This window comes from Elgaria multicarinata, chromosome 3 (assembly GCF_023053635.1).
Source record: "Elgaria multicarinata webbii isolate HBS135686 ecotype San Diego chromosome 3, rElgMul1.1.pri, whole genome shotgun sequence".
NCBI lineage: Eukaryota > Metazoa > Chordata > Lepidosauria > Squamata > Anguidae > Elgaria > Elgaria multicarinata.
The window spans coordinates 18,392,997-18,416,656 of record NC_086173.1 but is presented as its reverse complement, the minus strand read 5'-3'; the positions used below and the strand labels follow the sequence as shown (position 1 = coordinate 18,416,656).

Below are 23,660 nucleotides of genomic sequence, written 5' to 3'. Positions count from 1 at the left end.
GTAGTTAGAATGTTGGACTAGGACAGTGAGACCTACGTTCAAATCCCCACGCAGCCATGGAAGTCCATTGAGTGGCCTAAGACCAGTCACATGTCTCAGTTTATCCTGCCTCGCAGGATTGTTGTGAGGATAAAGAGAGAAGGGGGAGAGCTATTTATATACTGCCCTAAGCTCCTTGGAGGAAAGGTAGGATGAAAATGCAAATAATAATAATAACAACAGCAGCCCATCTTTACAGGTGTGATTTAATTTAGTTTGAATGCTAAACAGTGCATCTGAACACATGCAGAATGCATAGACATTAACTGAGAAACTGGAACTCCAGAATTGAAAGGGCCTACTTACTGGTAGGTTTCAACCCCAGCACCACTTAAAAAATAAATGGATCAGCCAACGTTCAAAAATGTGTTGTGAGAATGGAAAAGATTTTGCCCACTAAGGTGGCAATTCTACACTTACCTAGGAGTAAGTCCCATTGAACTCATTCATATAGGATTGCACTGCAAATGCAGTAATGATTCTTAATGACAAAGATACATTAATACACAATGCAACAATTATATCAGAATAAACACATGGATGTACAACAGACAACAGCTGGTTTACTGGTATCATTTTGCATGCACAATGGCAATCAGTTTAGGCCTGGTTCACATGTACAGATTGGTCACTTGAGGGCTACAAAATCCATCGCTTGCTTGCATGTGTGAATGGTCTACCGCAGATACAACAGCAGCGACAACTTCAGATCACCTCACTGGACCTATGTTAATGTCATCGATATCAGTTATCCATTCAACAGCTAGTCATCAAAGCCTGATTCACACATGCATGTCCATCACTTTGCTTAAGTACTGGGCAAAGGGAATGTTTGAATTGACTCCACTGAAGGGTTTGAGGCGATGCAAAATGTTCTCTGGCTGGCATTATATTTGTGATGGCTCATTTCCACATGGCAAATCAACATTTGATGTTGCAGTCATCAAGTCATTAGCATGCCCACATGAACCAGCCATGTGTAGGCACTAATCAAATGTAGAAAAATCAAATTATGTACATGCATGTGTGAACCAGCCTACAGACACACAGAAATAAGTGGCATTAGTATCTGCTCATTAAAGGACACATGTACTATCATACAGCCCAACAGCCAACTGAAGTATTTTAGCACACGCTCTGACAAATGATTGACAGCACAAATTGAGCCACTTATACAGCAAACTGGTGCCCCCAAGGCATCGCACAGTCGCGTATTTCGAAAGCGACACAAATACTCTATATGACATATGGCTGATCATTGATATTAAGGAGCAAACACAGCATCTACAGCAGGAATACAGGACCTCTTCCAGCCGAGGGCCAAATTTGATTTCGGAGAAGCTCCAAAGCGCCACATTCCAGGGATGGGTGGGGCTGAATGCAAAATGAGGCTGGGCCCAAACACCAAGATACCAATATGTTTTAGCTTGGAGCTCTTACTGCCGGTAATAGAGCCTTGGGAAAAGCTTTTCAACTTTTTAAAATGGGGGGGGGGGGATGATGCAGAAACTGGGAAACTCAAGTGATGTGGGGTGGGTGGGCATTGGGATATGGCCATCTTGTAAATCATAAATTTATTTATTTATTTATTACATTTCTATACCGCCCAATAGCTGGAGCTCTCTGGGCGGTTCACAAAAATTAAAAACATTCAAAGTATAAAACAACAGTATAAAACCATAATATAAAATACAATATAAAAGCTCAACCAGATAAAAACAGCAGCAATGCAAAATTATGAATTTAAAACACCAAGTTAAAATTTATTTATAGACTGTTAAAATGCTGGGAGAATAAAAAGGTCTTCACTTGGCATCTAAAAGCATATAATGTAGGTGCCAAGTGAACCTCCTTAGGGAGCTCATTCCACAGCCGGGGTGCCACAGCAGAGAAGGGCCCCCTCCTGGTAGCCACCTGCCTCACTTCCTTTGGCAGGGGCTCACGGAGAAGGACCCTTGAGGATGACCTTAGGGTCCGGGCAGGTACATATGGGAGGAGGCGTTCCTTCAGATAGCCTGGCCCCAAGCCATTTAGGGCTTTAAATGTTAATACCAGCACTTTGAATCGGGCCCGGACCTGGACTGGCAGCCAATGAAGCTGGAAAAGGACTGGTGTGATGTGGCCTCGTCGGCCAGTCCCTGTTAGTAAACATGCTGCCCTATTTTGTACCAGTTGAAGTTTCCAGACCGTTTTCAAAGGCAGCCCCACGTATAATGCATTGCAGTAATCCAAACGAGAGGTTATCAGAGCATGGATAACTGTAGCTAGGCTATCTCTGTCCAGATAAGGGCGCAGCTGGTATATCAGCCTAAGCTGGTAAAAGGTGCTCTTTGCCACGGAGTTCACCTGTGCCTCAAGTGACAGTTCTGGATCCAAGATGTAGTTCAACACCCCTTACCTGCATTAATGAATGTACCCACTACTGACATTGATTTTCTGATAGGTGAGTAGCAGCGCACATGGACACACATCTACAGCACACATGGAAACACAAGCATAATAATATTCATGCATAGGCAATCCATATTTCAGATAGGCAGGACTACCAGGAAACTGTAAACCATATTATCATTTGGTGTCGTCTTTTAGAACAAACTTAAGTTGCTTTTAAATTGAATTGTTTGTTGTTTGATTTGCTGATTGAAGAAGTGCTGTTGTTATTTAATTTGCCTTGGGGTGTGTCATTGTATGGTTTTTATATTGGGTTTGTGGTCTGGTTTTGATGTTGTGTACCCTACCCTGGGATCTTTAGGATGAAGTTGTTGTTGTTTATAAATTTTAAAAATAAAATAAAATAAATGAGGAAAAGTTCCAAGTGCACACACACACACACACACACGCTACAGGTACAATCTATTATTCATCAGCCTGGGTTCAATCAATCAAACAAAATGAAACAAGCAGACATACAGCCAAAATTCATCACATAATTTGTAATTTTATATCATTACAACCATGTATGTCAGGAGTGTAGAATCTCAGGCTTCCGGTCCCAGTCTGGCTCTCTGGGATGCATGCAGCACTTAGTGAAATTCCCTCTTCATCACAACAGTTAAAGCTGCAGGAGCTATTCTAAAGTGACCAGATACAAAAGAGGGCAGGGTTCCTGCAGCATTAACTGCTGTGATAAAAAGGGAATTTCACCAGGTGCTGTGTGCATACAAATGACCCGTGCTGAAATTCCCTTTGTTATACAACTGTTAAAGATACAGGAGGCCAGTCCTCCTTTCCATATGGTCACCCTCCCTCCTAAAAAAGCGGAAATGCCTCTCCTTAGGTTTACTACCAGCAGTAAGAACTTTAAGCTAAAATATGCTGGCATTTTTAGACTGCCCCTTTTGCCTCCCCCCCCCCCCCCCGAAATGTGTCCATTACTCAGCTTCTCCAAAATGGAATTCAGCCCCTTGGGTTGAAAGGAATGCATCATTGCTGATGTAAGTGGTAAGTAATAAAAGATATTTGGTCATGTTGAAGGTTACTTGATATTTTACTTTAATCATAATATTGTCTGCAGTAAAATAGAAATTCCACGTCCCAGAAATCAGAAGAATGAAAATATCCCTTCTCTGAATCTAACACAGGATATGTTGTTGTTGTTGTTGTTGTAAACAGCTCTAGCATCATCCAGACTTTTGCCAGCCAGCAGTCACATGTGGAGAATGTCTGACTTCCCGTGTTCTCCAGGGAAATCATATTGGCACCACGATTCTAAACCTGTTTATTTTGGAGTTAGCTCTATTGATTTCAATTGAACTTCCTTCCACGTAAAAGAGAATTTCTCAGCATTGTTACCAACTCTGTTTAGTAGCTGAAAGGGTCAAAATAAGGATGCAAATAATAAATTAGGATAAATGTGATTCGATTGAAGTAGCCAACATGTCCATTCAAATATACGAGTGTCAACAAGGGTTAGTAGCTTAAGAGAATGAGCTGGGAAGTTCCTGGTCAAAAATCTTGCCTCGATACTAATTCAGCAAGTGGCTTTAAGCAAATCACCAATCTCATCGCCTTTTACTGGAAGAATAATGCTTTGTTGTGATCTTGTTGTAAAGATCACTGAGGTGTATGTGAAGCACTTTGAATGCTTGAAGTACACTATATAAAAATTAACTAGTAGGATAATAGATAGGCAGACAAAGGTGCTATAGAAAGTTAGGGAAATTGATAAATAGAGGAATCCATGGAGGAGCAGACATAGTGAAATCGGTATAACTGAGGAATATATATATATATATTTCAGCTAAATACATATCCTTGCATGGAGATTATCCAGTTTTACCCTAACCCTGTGGAGTGAGAAAGCATGACTCTTCCGAGATCAGTTCTACACCTCGAGTGGGGATTTGTATCCAGGTCTTTCTGTCCTAATGTTCTCTGTGCACTGCGTCATACTGGTTGCAGATGGAAACTATAGGGGGTGTAGGATTAGATGGATGAATAGAAAGGAAGGAAGCCCCGGGAGAAGCGAGATCATACCAGCAATATTGACACCGTGCATTTACAGCTGGCAGCTCGCACAGCTTTGTATACTAGACATATGTGCCCCAAGAAGGCACACAGTCTGTTCTTCTCCGTCTCAGCCGTTTCCCGACTCTCCTAGACATCCAAAAAGATGACGCTTGGAGAAAGAGAGAGGGTGTGTTACAGAAACAATCTAGGAGTCCTGAAATGACACTAACTCAGCCTTTCCCAAGCTGGCGCCCTACGGAAGTGTTGAACTACAGGACCCATTATCCCCAGCCAAACTCTCTGGGGATGATGGGGCTCGTAGTCCGACACTTCCGCAGGGCGCCAGTTTGGGGAAGGGCTCAGCTAGTGTCAAGGCAGGGAGGTGACCCTTTTGCCTTTCCGCGAGAGTCTGAGCTGCCAAGCCCCCACCCCCCTGCGAATCACTGTTGGTGATAATTTTAGGCCAATAGCTGAGCTGCAATTGAAGCCCAGAGATCTACAAAGTGTCCGGTCCTCATCCTTTCCACGACTGATCTGAACGTAGCTGCTCCGAGCGAGAGCAGGAATTTGCAGCCTGGAAAGAGCAGGTCGTGGAGACAGCATCCCCTGCTGGGCCGCTTGAGAACTGCAGGCGCGTGCCCTACCCCCACTCTTCCAATGAGCAGAGAAATCTGTCTGCTAGAGCTTCCTTTCCCAACATAGCGCCCTCCAGCTGCGTTGGACTACAACTCCCATCGATCCCAGGCAGCACAGCCAATGGTCAGAGATGATGGGAGTCAGAGATGAAGGCATCTGGAGGGCCCTGCCTTGAGGAAGGGTGTGCTAGAGGTGGAGACCTAGAAGAAACAACTGCGATTTGTTTCCTGAGGCAAAAGGACAAGAGAGCCCATTCGATGTATAGAAACCAACCAGACTAACAGTTATTATTTCTGTCTTTCTATACCACTCAATAGCCATACGCCAGTCGTATGCCTTGCGACAGATAACGAAGGCGTCGACATTTCGGCGCAACAGAGAAGATTCCAAGAGCTTTTATCTTGCTTTTCATTTAAATAGGTGGAAGTAATCTCCATATACAGCTCCTGAGGAAGGACCGCTCTGGGTCTGAAATGTTGAGCTTCTAATACACGATTTTTACTATTGTTTTAATCGTTGGATTATTTTTGAAAGAAAACGATTAAAACCATTCATTCACTTCATCGAACACCAGACTTTCACTCTCTTTTCAGTATCAGAGTTTTGGGGTGTGTGTCCCCCCCCTTTCTACTGCTGCTTCCCCCACCACCTAAATGCTTTAGACTGGGTGGGTAATGTTTGGCCTTTCAGATGTTTTGGCCTACAATTCCCATCATCCCTCACCATTTGCTATGCTGGCATGGGCTGATGGGAGTTGTAGGCCAAGACAGCTGGAGGGTCACAAGTCTGCAATATAATTTAGATACACAGACAGACAGATAAAGTCTGGAACAAAACCTCACTGATCTCAGCGGGCTTCCAGATAGAGGGCTCCTAGTGCTACCAATTAGAAGACATTCCCTCCTTCATGGACTTTTTGTGTTAAGAAAAAAAAGGTGGGGGAAATGGTGGGAAAACATGGGAGGGTTACGTTGGAAGATGTTATCTGGACCCCTGCAAAATTCCTGAATGAGGTAAGATGGTGGCATCATAAAAACCTCACCTGGAAGTATGGCAAAGGTGTCAATCACCCATTTAAACATCTGTAGGGTCAATTTATTTAGCTTTTTTATTTTTAAAAGTGCTTCATGTGTAGTATCCCATCTTGCAGAGGGGTAGCTGTGTTGCAGCAAAAAACAATCCAGCTCCTGCAGTACCTTAAAAACTAACGGGTTTTTTTTCCTTTTGTCATAAGCAGTATTGGAATTCAGCAGTCTGCTTCATCCTCAATTTGTTTATTTATTAAGTAGATTTCTAACCCAGCTTCAGGGCCCATTGCTCTCACAAGGCAGTTTACAAACACATAGAACATTATAAACCTTTCAACAACGCTAGGTATGTTTGTATTATTATCAAGCCCGTTTTGCAGATGCAGGGACTGATGCAGAAAGAGAGTGGTTTGCATAAAGCTACCTAAGATGCTTTCAGATGAGTCTTTTATTGTACAACCACCTTTCGTGAAACATGGGGGTGGGGTCCAGATAGTGTCTTCTTCCATTTATAATCCTCCTGTGTTTTCCCACCATTTCTTTTGTCTATTTTCTGTCCGCAAAAAATCCATTAAGGAGCGAAAGATGGAGTAGCTGCCCAATGGCTCTTGATTCGTAGCACAGGAGCCCTCCGTCTAGAAGCACCCCTACTGAGTTCATGGGAAAGGTGAGTTTTGAACCAGGGATTTTCGGGTTCAGAGCTCATCAACGGGGCAGTTAGAGTTGAACCATGGGACCAAATTCTAGGACCTTGCAGCCAGGCAGGGGTGGGGAGGGCAAAGGACAACCCAGAGAGTGGCAAATGATGAAGGCATTAGGGCAGCAGAAGAAATTCAATTTTATTCCTTTAGTCATAGGAACATAAAAAGCTGACTTATACTTCCATCTAGCCCAGTATTGCCAACACTGACTGGCATCAGCTCCCCAGGGTTTCAGGCAGGAGTTTTCCCTGCCCTACCTGGAGAAGTTGGGGATTGAACCTGCAACCTTCTGCATGCAAAGCAGGTGCTCTACCACTGAGCTACAGCCTCTTCCCTAAAATGTTGCTATGATTTAACTGAGTTTAAAATGCAAAATTGCACACACTCAATTTATTTTTTAAATCAGGGATGGCAGACAGTATTGTTGTTGTTCTAACGTATCAGGACAGTAGAAGGAGTTGTAAAGCATGGAGTGGTGGGGGCAAAGAGAAATGTCCCTTGTGTGCTTTACAACTCAAGTAAAGGGGGGAGGGGATGGATCTGATGAAGTGGACACTGGCCACGAAAGTTTATGCCAGAATGAATTTTTTTGTCTTTACAGTGCCACAAGCCTCTTTGTTGCTTTTGCTGCAATTGACTAACATGGCTACCCCTCTGGAAAATGTTATACGGATGAAGTTTCTTTGGAGGGGAGAGCATTGGAGTCTCTGATTACCCTGACTTTCTTCATTTGCAGATTGACAAGATAAGAAAGTGTGGCTGGAAAGCTGTCATCAGCACTGGTAGAAATGCCCCCACCCCCCAGAACAGAATCATCGCAGAGCACAGTCCAAAAGAGAGCTCACCAGCGAGACGTTTGTGCGTACACAAAGTCTTTGCATAGAGATCCAAGTAATCATCTTAAAATGTCCCTGCTGTGAGGTCACATTTGCAGCCCCTGTGTTATATTTCTAGGCTCCTTGCTGGAATGGTAGAAGTATTGTTCTGTGAGTTGACCTATGGCTGTTTGTTGCAAGCACAGTTTGTGACATTGCACAACGTTACTGACCATAGGGCATGTCTGCTAAAGCATTAGACTAAGCTCCCAATTTCCTGGCTTTGTGGAGCTTGAGCCAACCTGGGATAGCATTAACTCTGGTCTTAAACTGGCAACTTTTGTTATCGTTGAATTTTAAAAAGTTTTAAAAAGGACATCATCATTACAGCATTCTAGGAAACAACACACAAACTAAAAAAACAAAACACAAACAAGTCATTAACCAAGTAGTTTTGTACAAATGAATAGTTATGTCCTTGTTTGTTCAGAATAGCTTACTCCTGAATAAGCCTGTACAAGATTCCAACATAGCTTTTTCCTTTTCTTTCTTTCTTTATCCATTTAAAAACAACAATTCTGGGGTTTGTTGAAAAACAAACAGCAATTGTTAAATGCTGTTAAATGCCTGGGAGAAGAGAAAAGTCTTGACCTGGCACCTGAAAGATAACAGTGTTGGTGCCAGGCAAGCCTCATCAGGGAGATCATTCCACAGTCAGGGAGCCATTGCTGAAAAGGCCCTCTCCCTTGTTGCCACCCTCTGAGCTTCCTTCAGAGTAGGCATTCGGAGGAGGACCTTAGATGTTGAGCGCAGTGTATGGGTAGGTTCATGTTGGGAGAGGCGCTCCATCAGGTATTGTGGTCCCAAGCCATGTAGGGCTTTATAGGTTAAAACCAGCACCTTGAATTGGGCTCAGAAACATATAGGCAGCCAATGCAAGTGGGCCAGAATCGGTGTTATATGCTCAAACCTCCCTGTTCCAGCTATCAATCTGGCCGCTGCATTTTGCACAAGCTGCAGCTTCCGAACCGTCTTCAAAGGCTGCCCCATGTAGAGGGCATTGCAGTAATCTAATTTGGAGGTTACCAGAGTATGGACAACTGAAGCTAGGTTATCCCTGTCCAGGTAGGGGCGTAGCTAGGCCACCAACCAGAGTTGGTAGAAAGCACTCCGTGCCACCGAGGCACGGAGTGCTTTCATCTCTTCATCAGTAGTCTGTCAATCAGTAAGAGTGATTCCCTCAGCCTTCAAAGTCACCTCATCTTATCTCAGTTGACAGTTGGTCCCTGCTAACTCTCCCCCACTGTCTGAATGCTGACAGGAACAAGTAGCATTCAACACAGTGCAGTACTGGCACCATTCTAGCTTCAGAGTGAAATTGAGCATGCCCAACATAACTTTGCTAGCAGTGGCTGTATTAGGCATTCATGGGGCAGAAAAATCTTGATAATTTTTAAACCACTGCTCAGAATTTCAGCAAACCAAAAAAAAAGCACACCTCCTCGACAAGCCTGAATAAAGTGCATCAGTAGTTTCCCACGGAATTTGAAAGAAATATATACTATGCCAGGTGGCAATTTGAGTAAAAAGTACAAATACGTTAATTCTCAGAACCGTTTAACTTGCTGTATTTATGGCAATGTTTATCACATTGGTCTGAAATTTTGCAGTATTGTAGACCACATCAGGTAGATTTTGGATGCTAAGTTTTAAGTTATTGGCTCTACAAGTGTCATTTTAATAAGCAGTAGAATCTTGATGCTTATAATGGCAGAACCTCTTTTTGGTGAATATTGATACATGAACTGGAGCATTTCCACACACACACACTCATTATGACCAGGTTTAGAACTCAAAGTCAGCATCTTTCCTCCTTTCTAGCAGTAAAAACTAGAGATGTAAAATTTCCATAAATTTTGAAGCCATGGGAAAAAACGGTTTTTTCCGGGGGGTTTCGGGGGGAAACAGAAATTTTCAGAAAAATTGAAATAATGCAGTATTAGTACTTTTGCGGATTGAAAGTCACTTTGTTACTTTAGGAACATAAAATGTAATTATGTCCAAGTTGGTTTGGCATAAAATTATTACATTTGGTATATTAAAAGTACATTGTATTCAAACAATTATTACAAATTTAATTTCCTTTTTTTTTTACTTTTTTTTTTTTAAAAAAATGGTAACAAATGGAACCTCTTTGGTTCTGCCAGTTTATGAGGAGCAGGCAAAAAACAATTTTAAAAAACAACAACAGAAGAAACCACCAACATTAGTAACAAAGAAAATTATTTATGTCTCCACTAGTCCTCCAGTGTCAAGACATAAAGCACCCATTCCCATAAAAAGAACTGAGAGGGAAAAAAAAGGGGGGGGGGGACAACCAAGATTCAATGAATATGCATGAAATTTAATCAGACTCATTTTCTGACCTATAACTATCACTATTAGTTTTAGTCTCTGCTTCAGTGGCAGTGCCCCCTAGAGGCAGAAATGCATCTTGCTCTTGCATTTGAGACTTGTAGGATGGCAGCGTTCTGACCTTCCTAGGACTTGCTTGTCCTTAGAACACAGAAATTGTAATAATCTGATACTGTACAGTTTTTAGAAATCATTTGGAGAAGTAAATATCAAAACACCTTGTCTTAAACATTTTATTCATCATGCGAAAATAAAACATCCCATAATGTTTTTTCTTCATTTTTTTCAGTTTTTCCAATTTTTTGTGTGTGTGTGGGAGAAACAAAAAAGGCTTTGGAAAAAATGGGGGGGGGATTGTTTTTTTCTGAATTTTTCAGAAAAAAAGTTTCCGGGCCTTCACATCTCTAGTAAAAACACAATAGTAATTTTGTAAACAACAACAATTTGCTGACTTCTGATGACACCCAAAATCAGTTGCCCAAGGCTGCCATCTCACTGCACCCAATGGTATGGTCTGACCTGATTGAGTGGTCTCCTAAGTAAAGAATTTCCTACAGGTAGATCACTAGCCCAGCATGAAGCAAAGCTGGGCTAGAATCTCTCTCTTTCTCACATGCGCTAGCTTTTAATCCAAAAGGATTTAAAACACACACATACACACACCATACAGGAACATTAACTAAACTACATCTGCCCCACCCAAGTTTGAAGTGATACAGTCCACACTACCTTCTTAGGACTCTACCATGTTATTCTAGACAAGCCTAGAGTGTGTGTTCTAGTCTAGAACACATATCCCAGAAATCCTGGAGGTAGAAAATCTGAGAAGCACTAGCTCAAGGTGATATACATATAAGAGACAGAACAATAAAATCAGTGTAAAAAGCAAGTTAAAAATCATAAATACTGTACAACATAAAACAGCAGAGAATCCATGTATAAACTTTACATAAAAGTTAAGTGTCAGAGTCAGGGGGTTCATTTTTTGCATATCTAGTGGAGATATAAGAAGGTAATAAAGTACTAGCCACTTAACTTTATGCAGTTAAAGAAATAGTTAGATGTGATTTATCACTAAAGCCACTTGTAATTTTGTTGCGGAATTTAAAAAGTAATGCGAACAAGAAGTTTACAGTGCAATTCTATGTGTCTATTCAGAAGTAAGTCCCATTGAGTTCAATGGGGCTTACTCCCAAGTAAAGGAATATAAGGAAGGCTTGGAAGATATTGATAACTAATAACCTATTTTATCATGGCAAAATATATTCTGCAGATCCTTAAAATATGCCACTGTCATATTGTGTATTAGAAAAGCAATTAAGGCAGAGACGGATGGGCAGCAAATGTTAGCTGTGGTTTGAGTTACAGCAGTGGTTTGGTTCTCAATATTGTTATATTTATATTAAATTCTTTTTAAAAAAATTCTGCATCCTTTTGAATTAATGGATGAATAAAGGACAGAAACTTAACCCGCATTCCAGCAAAGTGGGTGGAATAAATACAGGATGGCGACGGGCGTTCTGACCTTCCTATATAGTTTGACAACATTTGTATATCTTGCAGGGGGTATTCCTCTAAAACTCAAAGGTAGAGAAATACGCCCAGGCCTGGAAGGTTTACCCTGGGACCTGTAACCTCCGTCTCCTTAATCATCCGTTATCCCCGGCGGTCATTCTGCACACACTCAGGGGCACTCTTGCTATCCATGAGCAACGATGAGTGAAAACCCCGTTACTTCGCTTTGACAAGCAATTGCTTTCGTTTGGGACCGATTTTCCGTTTTAAGCACGTCCCGTCTTTTCCCATTCCTCCTTTATATCCTCCCACCTCCACCAGTGGGTGGATCCTTGTTTGATGTCATTTCCCGTGGAGATCCCCTCCTCCCCCCTCGCTGACTCCCCCTCGCCTCCTTGAGCCGGAAAATGAAGCAATACCCCGGCTGGATGTTTTTCTCTAGCTTTGGGAGGAGACGGTTCTCTTATTGATTTCTCCTGCACTCAGCTGTGGCCGCCCCCACCCCGGCGATCACTTTTATTTGCACTTTTAACTAATCTGTATCCAGTTTGCATCTCACCCCATTACCTTCGGAGATCCCCAGATCGCATTCCGGGGAGGCTTCAGTTGGGGGGGGGGGGGTCTCGGGGGAATGATGTCCGATGACACGAGCGAGAGGCCCCCCAAGCCAGAGCCGCCCCCCGCGACCGTCTACGTCCTAGTGGAGGATCCACGTTCGACTGACGCCCTCCAGCTGCTCAGGTGAGATTGAAGGCGGGGCGCCGCCACCCCGCCGCTTTATGGGGTACAGCCCCAGATCGCAGGAGATGGGATGAGGCTCACGGCTGACAGGGATGAGTGTGAGTTGGGGCAGCCGTGTTAGCACTAGGAGAGGATTTGTGCATCTTGGCAGTATGGATGACGTCCCAGTGTGTGCATTTGCACGATTGTGAATCCTCGTGCAAGGAGGATGGGGATACCTGTGCTCTTTTGTGCATTTCTAGGGTAACATCTCAAGGCGCACAGACAAAAACTGAGGGGTACCTCGCGCGTCCTGGTTTGCCGCCAAATGGTCGTCCCCCTCTCCCGTGTGTGCAACGGTGTCCTCGTGCACAGAAATAATGTGTAAAAAGTAGGAACGTGAGAAAAGATGCAGAGCATTGGATGCAGAGCATTAACGCTCTTGGGAATCAGGACCTCTGATTCTTTTCCCTCCCCACTCCTAAAAAAAATCTGGAAGGGGAAGTGTTGTCTATTGGTTAGGGAAGAAGACGATGATTTGTGTGCCTCAAAAAAAAAAAAAGTTTCATATCTCTGTAGCTCTAGTTCCAGAAATTGTACCACTTTCATCTACTTCTAATTCTTCTTAATGGGTGGAACATTAATCTGAGTTTGGGCTCACCTTAAAATGTAAGCCTATGCGGCAGGGTCTTGCTATTTACTGTTTTACTCTGTACAGCACCATGTACATTGATGGTGCTATATAAATAAATAAATAAATAAATAAATAATAATAATAACGGTTTAGTTGAGAAATCTGGCATCAGTGGCAGAAACCTGGGAAATAGTTGAGAGAGAGAAAGGAAAAACTTTCTCTGAGCACATACCAAGAGCCTTTCTCTCACCACCCCGTACACATTTGCGCTTGGTATGCAGCAGTTTGATAGGGTTGCCTATTCTAATTAAGATGAATCATGCCCTGAAGTTGAAGACCAAAGCTCTTAAGGGAATAGTAGGAATTCCCCTAAAATAGAGATCTGATCCTTGCTGGGCTTAAAAATCCAAGGCTGGCAGGGACTTGGAACAGAGGTACAAAAGCTCAGTATTTTCCAGTTCCTGGTGTTTTCCCAGCCCCGTGCTTTGAATTTGCAGAAAAACATGAAATTATATCTGTGGGGTGGTGGGAGGGATAGTGGTTGGGAGAAATATGATTCAGTTTCCTTCTGTTTTGCTGAGAGCAGTGCCTCCCTGAGGGTGCAGTTTTCACTTCTGGTTTTCTTTTCTTTTTTTAAAAAAAAACCTTTCTGCTGATGTCAACTTTTACCTAAATCCCACAGGACCAGCCTTGGACTCTCTTGTTGATTGACTTTAAAACCCTTACTTTTTGCTGCCTTCTCCCTCCCTGGAGGCTGTCTGTCTCTGGCTGAAAAAGCTGGACTTTTGCTGAGATGTGCACTCTTGGTGTACATGGATTTGAAAAACACACGCCCATAGATTAAGGACCTGGGAGACACGATTTCTCTGTTCTAACAATAGTTCTATCAGTGGTCTATAAGAGAGGAAAGGTCTGTCTGGGGGAGCCAAAACAGTTGTATGTCATCCCAAGGCTTTCTATTCTCAGGACAAACTTCTCTGAATAAGCCCCATACTAATTAAACTAAGGGTACATGCATGGAGGAAATATGGACTTGAATTTGTGGCATAGCAGATATTGATGTGGATCTCTGAGACTTGAGATCTTGATATGAGCCTGTGTGACTGGGTTCTAAGACTCTGTCTTAGATGTAGGGAGTTTAGACAGGAAAAAAATCCTACAACTCCCAGCATGCTAGGAGTTGTAGTATATATTCTGTCAAAATACACATAGGATTGCACCCTTAGTTCGTAGCCATGGATGAGATGTTTTCTTGGCCTCAGTTTTTCCCACCTGTAAAATAGGGATACGATATTATATTTGATATTATTCCCCTTAATAACAAACTCAGGTGATTGGGTGCCTATAGATGGGAAGGGAAATGGGGCTGTCCTAAAAGAAGGTAATGGTTTCTACGCAATTGTAGAACTCCCTAAGTACGCAGAAGTATATAGGTTGGAAAAGTAAATGATAATACAGATGTGTCAATTGAGAAAAAGAGGGGATTAGCAGGGAGAAGAGGAATTTAATACACTGGGACTTCCTTCTGGGTAAACATGGATAGAATTGGCAGCACTGCATGGCTGCATTTCAACATGCACTTGCTTGTAAACAAAATTCCAGTGAATACCTGCAGACTTCACAACAAACATGAAAAGGATGCCCACAACCTATGCACTAGCCCAATCCTCCGCATATTTAGATGACTCAACTTCCCACTAGTTTAATGAGGCTTACTCATAAGTAGGAGTACTTAGGTCTGCAGTCCTAAGGAACCTGCTGTGTGCTGTACTACTGGTACAACAGAAGAAGCACCTTGGAAATAATGAACAGTGAAATCCTGTAAGTGTTTACTCAGAAGTAAACCCCACTGCTGAATGGGACTACGGCAAGGTAACTATGTAAAGCAATGCAGCCTAAAGTGGCTATATAAAATAAGAACATAAGAAGAGCCCTGATGCTGGATCAGACCAAGGGTCCATTTAGTCCAGCACTCTGTTCACACAGTGGCCAACCAGCCATTGGCCAGGGACCAACAAGGCAGGACATGGTGCAACAGAACCCTCCCACCCATGCTCCCCAGCAACTGGTGCACACAGGTTTACTGTCTTGAATACTGGAGATAGCATATTAAATTTCTTCTCCTTCTCCTTCTCCCACCCACTGTTACATTATTGCTTCCTAGACCTTCCCTCAAAAGTTTGTACGTTATTTCTCTGGCCCAGGGTGTTTCGTTACCACATCCCTGTAATAACGTCTCCTCAGCAAGACAGAAAAAAAGAAAGCAGCAGCAGACCGGTTAGAGAACTGAAGCGCTGCCCCTTTAAGCAGGCTACCCCATGGAGATCGGGAGGAGGGAGTGCCTTGTGGGGGGTGCTTGAATGAAGACTCAGTGCTGCCCCCTGGCTGCCTGCAGGCCGCCGTGCCGAGCAGCGTCTTCCGTCGTCTTTAAGCGTGTCATCGTTTTTCCCTGGGCTCGCTATTAATAGCTCCAAAACAAGGGCGGGTTTGTGGATGCGCAACGGAGATTGCGTTTGGGTCGTGTGGATCGGGGGAAGGGAGGAATTGCGGGAAACCCGATCAGGCTTTCTTCTCGTGAAGGGCGGCGTGTGTGTGTAAAAAGATACAGGGCGGTGTCCGCTTGTCCTGTCCTCCCCTCCTCCCAGGCGCTCAAGGATGCTGGGTTCAAAATGCTTCTCCAAAATGGCCCGCACCAGGAAATGCAGCAAGCACTTTGCAGAGGCCTAAAGTGGGGCAGGAAATCGGAGGCGCGCTGGAATCTCGGGGCGAGCCGAGCGGCGAGGATCGCCAAAGGAATTTGAGTCCCGTCCCCCCCACAACCAGCCAGCCCGACCCCCCTCCCTCGTGGCTCCCATTTCCTCATTGCTCGCCCAAGGCCGGTTTGTGGAGCAGGCAGGCAGGCACTCACACAGCAGCAAGGCTGGGGGAAAGTGTCCGCCTGGAGAGGAGGAGGAGGAGGAGGAGGAGGTGAGCGAGAGCCGGGCCTGATCTTAGTTCTCACGGGCTTAGGAAACTTCTCTCCCTTTCCGCATCCTGTCAAAAGCAAAACGGAGAAACAATGCTCAGGATGTAGGAGTCCTGGGTTGGGATTTCGCTTTAAAACTCTTTTGTCAAAGTGCAGCATGCAAATTTTCTCACTTCTCCGCCCTCCACGCGCATATATTAACACACGAAATACTGTAGAGGAAATGACCTATCAAGACATCTGAAAAGAAAACTTTTTTTTCCTGGCCATCCAAATTTTTAAATGTTAAGAAGGCCCATTCCTTTCCAGGGCCTTTACTTCTACGCTTCGCAGGGTTGCAGCTTTCTAGAGCAGGTTTTCTCCCCTACTCCTGGGGATGATGGGAGATGCCGTCCGACCAGTAGGGAGGGCATCGGGTCGGGGAAAGTTGCCAACGGATTACACCAAGAGAATGTATCCAAAACATTTCAAGTGCTGTATAAATACGAAGTTTTGTTATTATTGTGCAGGTCAACTCATTACAGAATTTTAAGTCAATTAGTTATCTGCTTTTTTTTTTAATAAGTTGACTGATGTGCATGTTACCAAAACCTTGGTGTAGATGGTATGAACTGGTTTGTTGAGGTGCTGAGATGGATCTACAACAGCCTGCCCCAACCTGACAGGGGCATGCTGGGAAATGTATTTCAACATATTTTGAGGGACCCAAGTAAGGGAAGAATGACCTACAACATTTAGGGCACAATCCTCTGCTTGTTGACAGAAAAAAGTCCTACAATTCCCATTATCCCCAGCCAGCTGTGCTGGGAATGTTGGGAATTGTAGGACCTTTTTCTTTAAACATGTAGAAGATTGCGCCCTTAAAATAAACATGTCTGTTCATTGTGAGAAGCAAAGCCTGACTTTATTTTCTCCATTCCTCATTAGCAGCAATGTTTATTGCTGTAAAAAATAAAAGTTGTGATGACTTAGTTGATTAATTACCAATAACAGCTTGCATCAGTAAATATTGCTGCTGTTAACTAACGTGGATAATGATTTTTTGTTTAAAAAATAATGTGTGCGATCTACAACACACTTAACCGGAAGTAGATTTCTCATTGAAACCAATTCCAGGTAAGAGCTTTTAAGCTTAGAATGCTACAGAAGTTTTCATTTGTTGGATTCTCTGGTGTGCTCATATATTTGTTTGCACATCTACATTTGTGGTTGAGAGGTAACCCTGGGGTTTCCTTGGAAGTTTAGTGTGTTCAAACTTTGCATCGGAGGTAGTTAGCTATTTCACATTTTTTGCATCTCTAGTGTTATAACCTTGTGTTATGTGTGACTGCAACATTAGGGAGATTGTACACTGATAATTTGGAAGGACCTGATAGAGGTTGTGTACAGAATTTGTGTACAGAATCTTTATTATTATTATTATTATTATTTATTTATATAGCACCATCAATGTACATGGTGCTGTACAGATAACACAGTAAATAGCAAGACCCTGCCGCATAGGCTTAGCAATGGTTTCTATGTTTGTTGGAATGTGGTGTTATGTTTAAGAGCTGGATTAAGGCTGTGTTCATATAGACACGGGAGTAAATCCTAATTAATACAGTGGGACATACTTCTGAGTAAACATGTATAGGATTGAACTGTAAGGCTAGACTTTTTTAAAAAAGTATTTATATGAAAACACTTTAAAAAAATCTGCCTGCTTGTTTTTTTCTATTGATCAAAATACTTCTAATTGATATGATCAAGTTGACTAAATATTGCATCTATAATGATAGTGCATTCCAAGTGGTGAAAGTGGAATACACAAGCCATGTGTACTGAAAGCCATGTGTGCAGTGCTGAATAAATAATAATAATAATAATGGCCTTTCACATAGAATTGCTATAAGCATTATTGCTGCTATTATGAATAATAATATTTCAGCATTCAGGATAGAAGGCTGTGGCTGAAGGGTAATAGAGACCTGATTTCATGACTGAGCTGAGATCGTGAACTGGAGAAATCCATCTCATACTCATCATATGCTTTGTATTTGCTACACTATGCCTGCTCTCTGAAACAAACAAAACAACAATTCCCAAATGAATGAACATTTGAGGCTACCCAGACAGACCACATACAGATCATATTATTCTGTTTTTGTGCTTACAGCATATGTTGGTGGATGATGCTAAAAAATACATATAGATGACATGTTCTGCTGGTAAGAAATCTGTGGTGGGGATACTCCTGTGTTTAGTTCATACCTCTAATGTAGACGAAGTTTGTGCATTGGTCCTTTTCCAATACGGAAAAGGTATTGGAAGATGTATGTTGTGTATTGGTGGAATTAGTTATGTGGTTAAGACAGTTAATGCCCTGTAAGTGGTCTGTGACTATCAATGTTACACACCCGGTATGACTAAGTGTAATTCTTCTCTGCTTTCAATAGCATATTCCAGAATAGCAAGTGCTATCTGCAACAAAATGTTGCAGTGTGTGTGGAGGATCAGGATTCTAGCTAGCCAGCCAGGTAGCTGTGTCCTCTTCCAGATTCTCCATTTCTCTCCTTCCAACAGTTGGCTGGTATTCTGTGATCACTGAGTATACTCAACCTCTTTAGGATGCTTTTGTTCCTGCCCCCGCTTAGGAATTTTTTCGTCGCAAGTTTTTTTTCTTTTTTAAACTTGTGCAACAGTCTTGGACCACATCTCAGTGTCGGCTATGAAAGAGATGGACAGGATTTTTGTTGAAAACAGTCCTACTATCACTACTTTAGCATAACACGAGAAATAAATATATTTTTCTAAAAGTATGATGATACTCGCATTCAATTTATATAGTAGGGAACAGCTGGCTAAAGATAAATCTTTTATATATACTTTGGCAAGCTGGTTGTATTTAGCCTCCCATGTGTGAGTTAGAAGCCAGGAGTTCTAAGCATTGTTTGGAAGTTAAATTAGAAGTAAGCTTTTGAGTTTTGAATTGTTTCGTGGTATTTCAAACATTGGTGGCATATATATTAGTCATAAGAATAATATTTCAGAATGACTTAGGGTGACCATATGAAAAAGAGGACAGGGCTCCTGTATCTTTAACAGTTGTATTGAAAAAGGAATTTCAGCAGGTGCCATTTGTATATGAAATTTCCTCTTTGTCACAACAGTTAAAGCTGCAGTTGCCCTGCCCTCTTTTAAATCTGGTCACTCTAGTATAGCACTTTAACTGTTGTGATGAAGAGGAAATTTCACCAGGTTCTCCATATATACAAATGACACGCTGAAATTCCCTTGTCTATACAACTGTTAAAGATACAGGAGCCCTGTCCTCCTTTTCATATGGTCACCCTAGAATTACTAGTATGTTTTAAAGTTGTAATAGGTATTTAAACTGTCTGTTTTTCAAGACATGTAAATTAGATGCTTTTTTATGATATGTTTTCCTGCTGCCTTTGAAGAGAAACATAAACATTGGTGCAGCTGTCTTTTTTGACTTTGTTTTGCCTTTAACAACTGTTTTGTTTTTTTCAAAACCCTTTTGCTGTTATTGGTGCAGGGTAGGCCACATGGTGTATACAGCGCTGTCTTCCAACTCCTTGCTACCATTGCCCGCCGCTACCATCTGCCGCCTGAGACCAGTGCCTCACTGTGCCTAATGGGAGGGCTGGCCCAGAGCAGAAGCCAATATTAGGGGCTTCCTGGTTCAGAACTCAGCTCTTGCTTCTTGCGTTGTTGCGTGTATTTTGAGAAGTGGAGACAAAGGCTGCTGCAAGCACATTGTTTAAGCACTTGTGAGGGTAGCCAGAGGGAGTCAGCATTTTATCTAAACTCATTCCTATCGTTCAGAAGTATGTTAGCTAACAGATGTTTTGGCCTAGAAATCCCATTATTCTCAACAATTGGCCATGCTTGCTGGGCTGAATAGCCCATGTAGTCCATGTTAGTGTGAAATAGAGATGTGAAGGCTCAGGGGGAAAAAACAGAAAAATTAATGGGGAAACTTGTTTTTTTCCCCAAGGACCGATTTTGTTTTTTTCTGAAAAAATTGGGAAATTGAACACCTTTGGATTATGAAATATTTTCTTTTAGGATTTAAGACAAGGTGTTTATATATTGTTTCCCAGTCTTTATTCGCCACTCCCTTCAAATGATTTCTAAAAACTAAATAATATGAAGACTTTTACAGAAAGACTAGAGATGTAAAATGCCTGGAAATAATGAGGCCATGGGGAGAAATGTTTTGAAATCCTCTCTGTACGATTCTCGGCATAGTTATTTCTTATTAGAATTATTGATCCAGTGTATATTTTCTGAGAGATGTTTTGGGATGCCCCAAGTCATGTGAACAGAGTATCATAATATAGAACAAAATGTGCATTCTTGACAGTTTGGTTTTTGTTCCACAGAGTCCTGTGTTTCTGGACTTGTCTTCTTCTGCCTCTAGTTCTTCCTGCTTCTTCTGGCTTCTGTGATGATTCAGATGTTTCAGGGACTAAATTAGGAACCTAAACTATATTATGTACAACTTAGGTTGCTCAAACAACACTGCGCCTCTACTCCCCCCCCCCATTTTTATGGGTTTTTTAAAACTTTTTTTTAGTTTTTAAGAGCCTCAGAGCCGCCTCCACTGCCAAAAAAGTCGGGGTAAATACCTGACTTTTTTGGAGTGGATTTTCTAGGGTTTGCCCCTGGATGGCTTCGCGTTTGCGGCTGCGTCATCTGTCCAAAAATGGAAAGATGTGCATATTGCTGTTGTTAACTAACGTGGATAATGATTTTTTGTTTAAAAAATAATGTGTGTGATCAACAGCACACTTAACCGGAAGTAGATTTCTCATTGAAACCAATTCCAGGTAAGAGCTTTTAAGGTTAGAATGCTACAGAAGTTTTCATTTGTTGGATTCTCTGGTGTGCTCATATATTTGTTTGCACATCTACATTTGTGGTTGAGAGGTAACCCTGGGGTTTCCTTGGAAGTTTAGTGTGTTCAAACTTTGCATCAGAGGTAGTTAGCTATTTCACATTTTTTGCGTCTCTAGAATACACCTTGTGAATTAAAAAATAACAACTTGTTACCTGTTTCTAGCCGTATGGACAAGCCCCTTGTCCCTCTCCACTCCCCCTTGCAAGTTTCCTAAATTTCAGTATCCTAATTTGGTGGGGGGCAGAAGAGAGCCTTGCTCTTGTTGCTGCTAATAAAACAATGGTGAGTTTCCCAATTGACTGCAAATCACAGAGGTCTACCGGTAGATCCTAATCTATATTCTGCCTATGCCTGATCAGGGCAGGATCTACACTACTGCTTTATAAAGGTTTATAAAGGTTTAGACAACTGTTCAGGCCCAGGACACATTCCATATGCCATTTCCAAAATGTTATATCCTGCTTGGTGTAGATCTGGCCCTAGACAATATGGAGCTAGATGGCCTAGTAGTTTGATGTAAAACGGTGTAAAACAGTTTTCTATGATTTATTTATTTATTACATTTCTATACCGCCCAATAGCGGTTCACAAAAATTAAAACCATTCAAAGTATAAAACAACAGTATAAAACCATAATATAAAATACAATATAAAAGCTCAACCAGATGAAGTAGACCGGAGCCTATGAAAGCCCATAATACTCCTGACTGTCTAAAGTCCCGCTCCCCCAGTAAGATCCTTAAGTCCATGGTCTAAATTTACTGAGCTGTACCACCCGCCTCAGCCCCAACATCTACAAAATGTGAGGGTAATACCAATCTATGTTACGGGGTCTTTGCAAGGATTATTGTACGTGATGTTCTTCAAACATTTGAAAGTAAATGCTGCTGAGTGTTCTTATTGGAAACATTGTTGATCATGATTTAATGTTAAGATACATTCTCGGTCATGCTTAGGGAAGCTGTTACTCAGCTAGAGTAGAATGAAAGTGGGCTTATTAAATGGTTTGGACAAGTTGGCTGGGAAAGGCCAGGCCTATAGCGCCAGGTCTGGGGTTTGCCAGCCTCTTGTTTAAAAGTTCTCCAGATGGAATCCTCACTCCTTTCTCCCTGGCTCAGGCTCTGATACAACTTCTTTCTTTTCGGTGTGAAATTTTGTACAGTCCCTTAAGCAGTGAAAGTATCTTTTCCACTTCCTCATATTTGCCACTCTGGAGGAGAAAGTCTTCCTCTTTTCACCTGTTGCGCAGATTGCACAGTGCCTCATCTCTGGGTCAGGAATGCAATATCCTCGTCACTCCTCTATTGTTCAGTCTTAAATCTTTGCTTGCCAATTCCATAGAAGATTGAACTTCTGCCCCAGTTCTGTACTTTGGTAAAGTAGTCTGGTATTTTAGCCTGATTTACGGTTCTCATTGCTATGATTATTCCCTTATACCTGTTTTGTGTAACCCCTTCCCCCCTTCATATGTTTTAATGTGATTTTAGACTGTAAGCCTCTAGGCAGGGTATTGCAGTTTTATTTGTATATTCTGTACAGCACCAAGTACATTGTTGGTGCTATATAAATAAATAAATAAATAAATAATAGTTGGTGTCCCACTTACAGCAACTCCATCTTCTCTGGTTTTATTTTGGTTGCCCTTTGTGTTCTTGGGTTCTGTCACTGGGTGGGTAAAATGGATGTCTTGTGAACCTTGTAGTGGTCCTCAAACGCTATTGAGATGCAAGACCAATTTGGAATGCCAGGGAATATGACATAAATTTTAAATTGTGGTGGGCAGTTACTTTATTTGTAGCACCTTGGTCTGGAAATGAGGCAACCTGTGGGAGATAGAATTGGTAGATTCAGACAGTCAGATTGTATGTGCTATATAAAATGTAGTACATAATAACCATATGATGGGAATCCAGTGGAACTAAGAACTTAAGAATTTTGTTGCAGGTCAGAGTCCATTTTATTGATTATTCTGTTCCCAACAGGCTCTGCCAGATATTTCTGGGAAGCTTATAAGCGTAGCATTATAGTTTTCTTCTTCTGCTGCTGACTCCTATTGAGTGTCTGGAGTATCTGATTATCTGCTCCTGAATGTGGAGGTTTCATTATTGGCTATTATGGCTGGAAGCTTTTATTAGACAAATTAATGAAAGACACACTTAAGCTGAGCTATTGCCCTCACATCTTGTGACAATGAAATGAATTTTAGAAGTCAATGATGAGGAAAATGGTGACTCTGTCCTGTGCCTAATGACAAACATTATTAGCATGTGTGTGCACGCACTTGCATGTACACACACTCAGAGTCTCCTGTTCTGGTGTTCTGAGGCAGACTATTTTATCTCTGTTCCTTCTTTCCATGATATTCAGAATCTAAATCAAGGGTGGGCAGCCTGTGGTCCTCTAGATGTTGCTGGACTGCAACTCCCATCTGCCCTAGCCAGGATCTTTCTTAGTCGATCTCACCTCTGTCTCTTTTAATTTTTATACATCCATTCAGAGGATTTCCCCCCCTGTTCTCAGCCTGCCTCTATTATCCCTAAGGCCTGTGAGAAACTTTTATTCCAGCCAAACAGAAAACTCACTCTTCCCTTCCATAAGCTGATAGCTTGCTTGGGTTTTTGAGAAGATGGAACGTTTATGAATGTTCCGTGATGTCATATTGGTGTTGTCGCAAGCACAACACATTATAGATGCATCAGTGTAGACATGAAGCTGGGATTCCTCCTTTTTCATCTTAGTGTGCATGACTTTGCATTTTGTAAAAGGATCCAATATGCGATGAACTCTGTAATAACCAAGTGTTTGGTTTTTTTAAAAAATGCAGCTTGTCTGAA

The 23,660-nt window shown here is 42.1% G+C and overlaps 1 protein-coding gene across 1 annotated transcript in view; it reads left to right on the top strand.

Moving 5' to 3' along the window:
* The first annotated feature begins 12,001 nt into the window (after positions 1–12,001).
* The window catches only part of TFE3 (transcription factor binding to IGHM enhancer 3), a 32,054-nt gene continuing 20,395 nt past the window's right edge, over positions 12,002–23,660 (top strand). Inside the window, exon 1 of the mRNA XM_063119470.1 lies at positions 12,002–12,339. Coding sequence (XP_062975540.1) covers positions 12,230–12,339 — 110 coding nt within the window. The 5' untranslated portion in view covers positions 12,002–12,229. The remainder of the gene's footprint in view (positions 12,340–23,660) is intronic.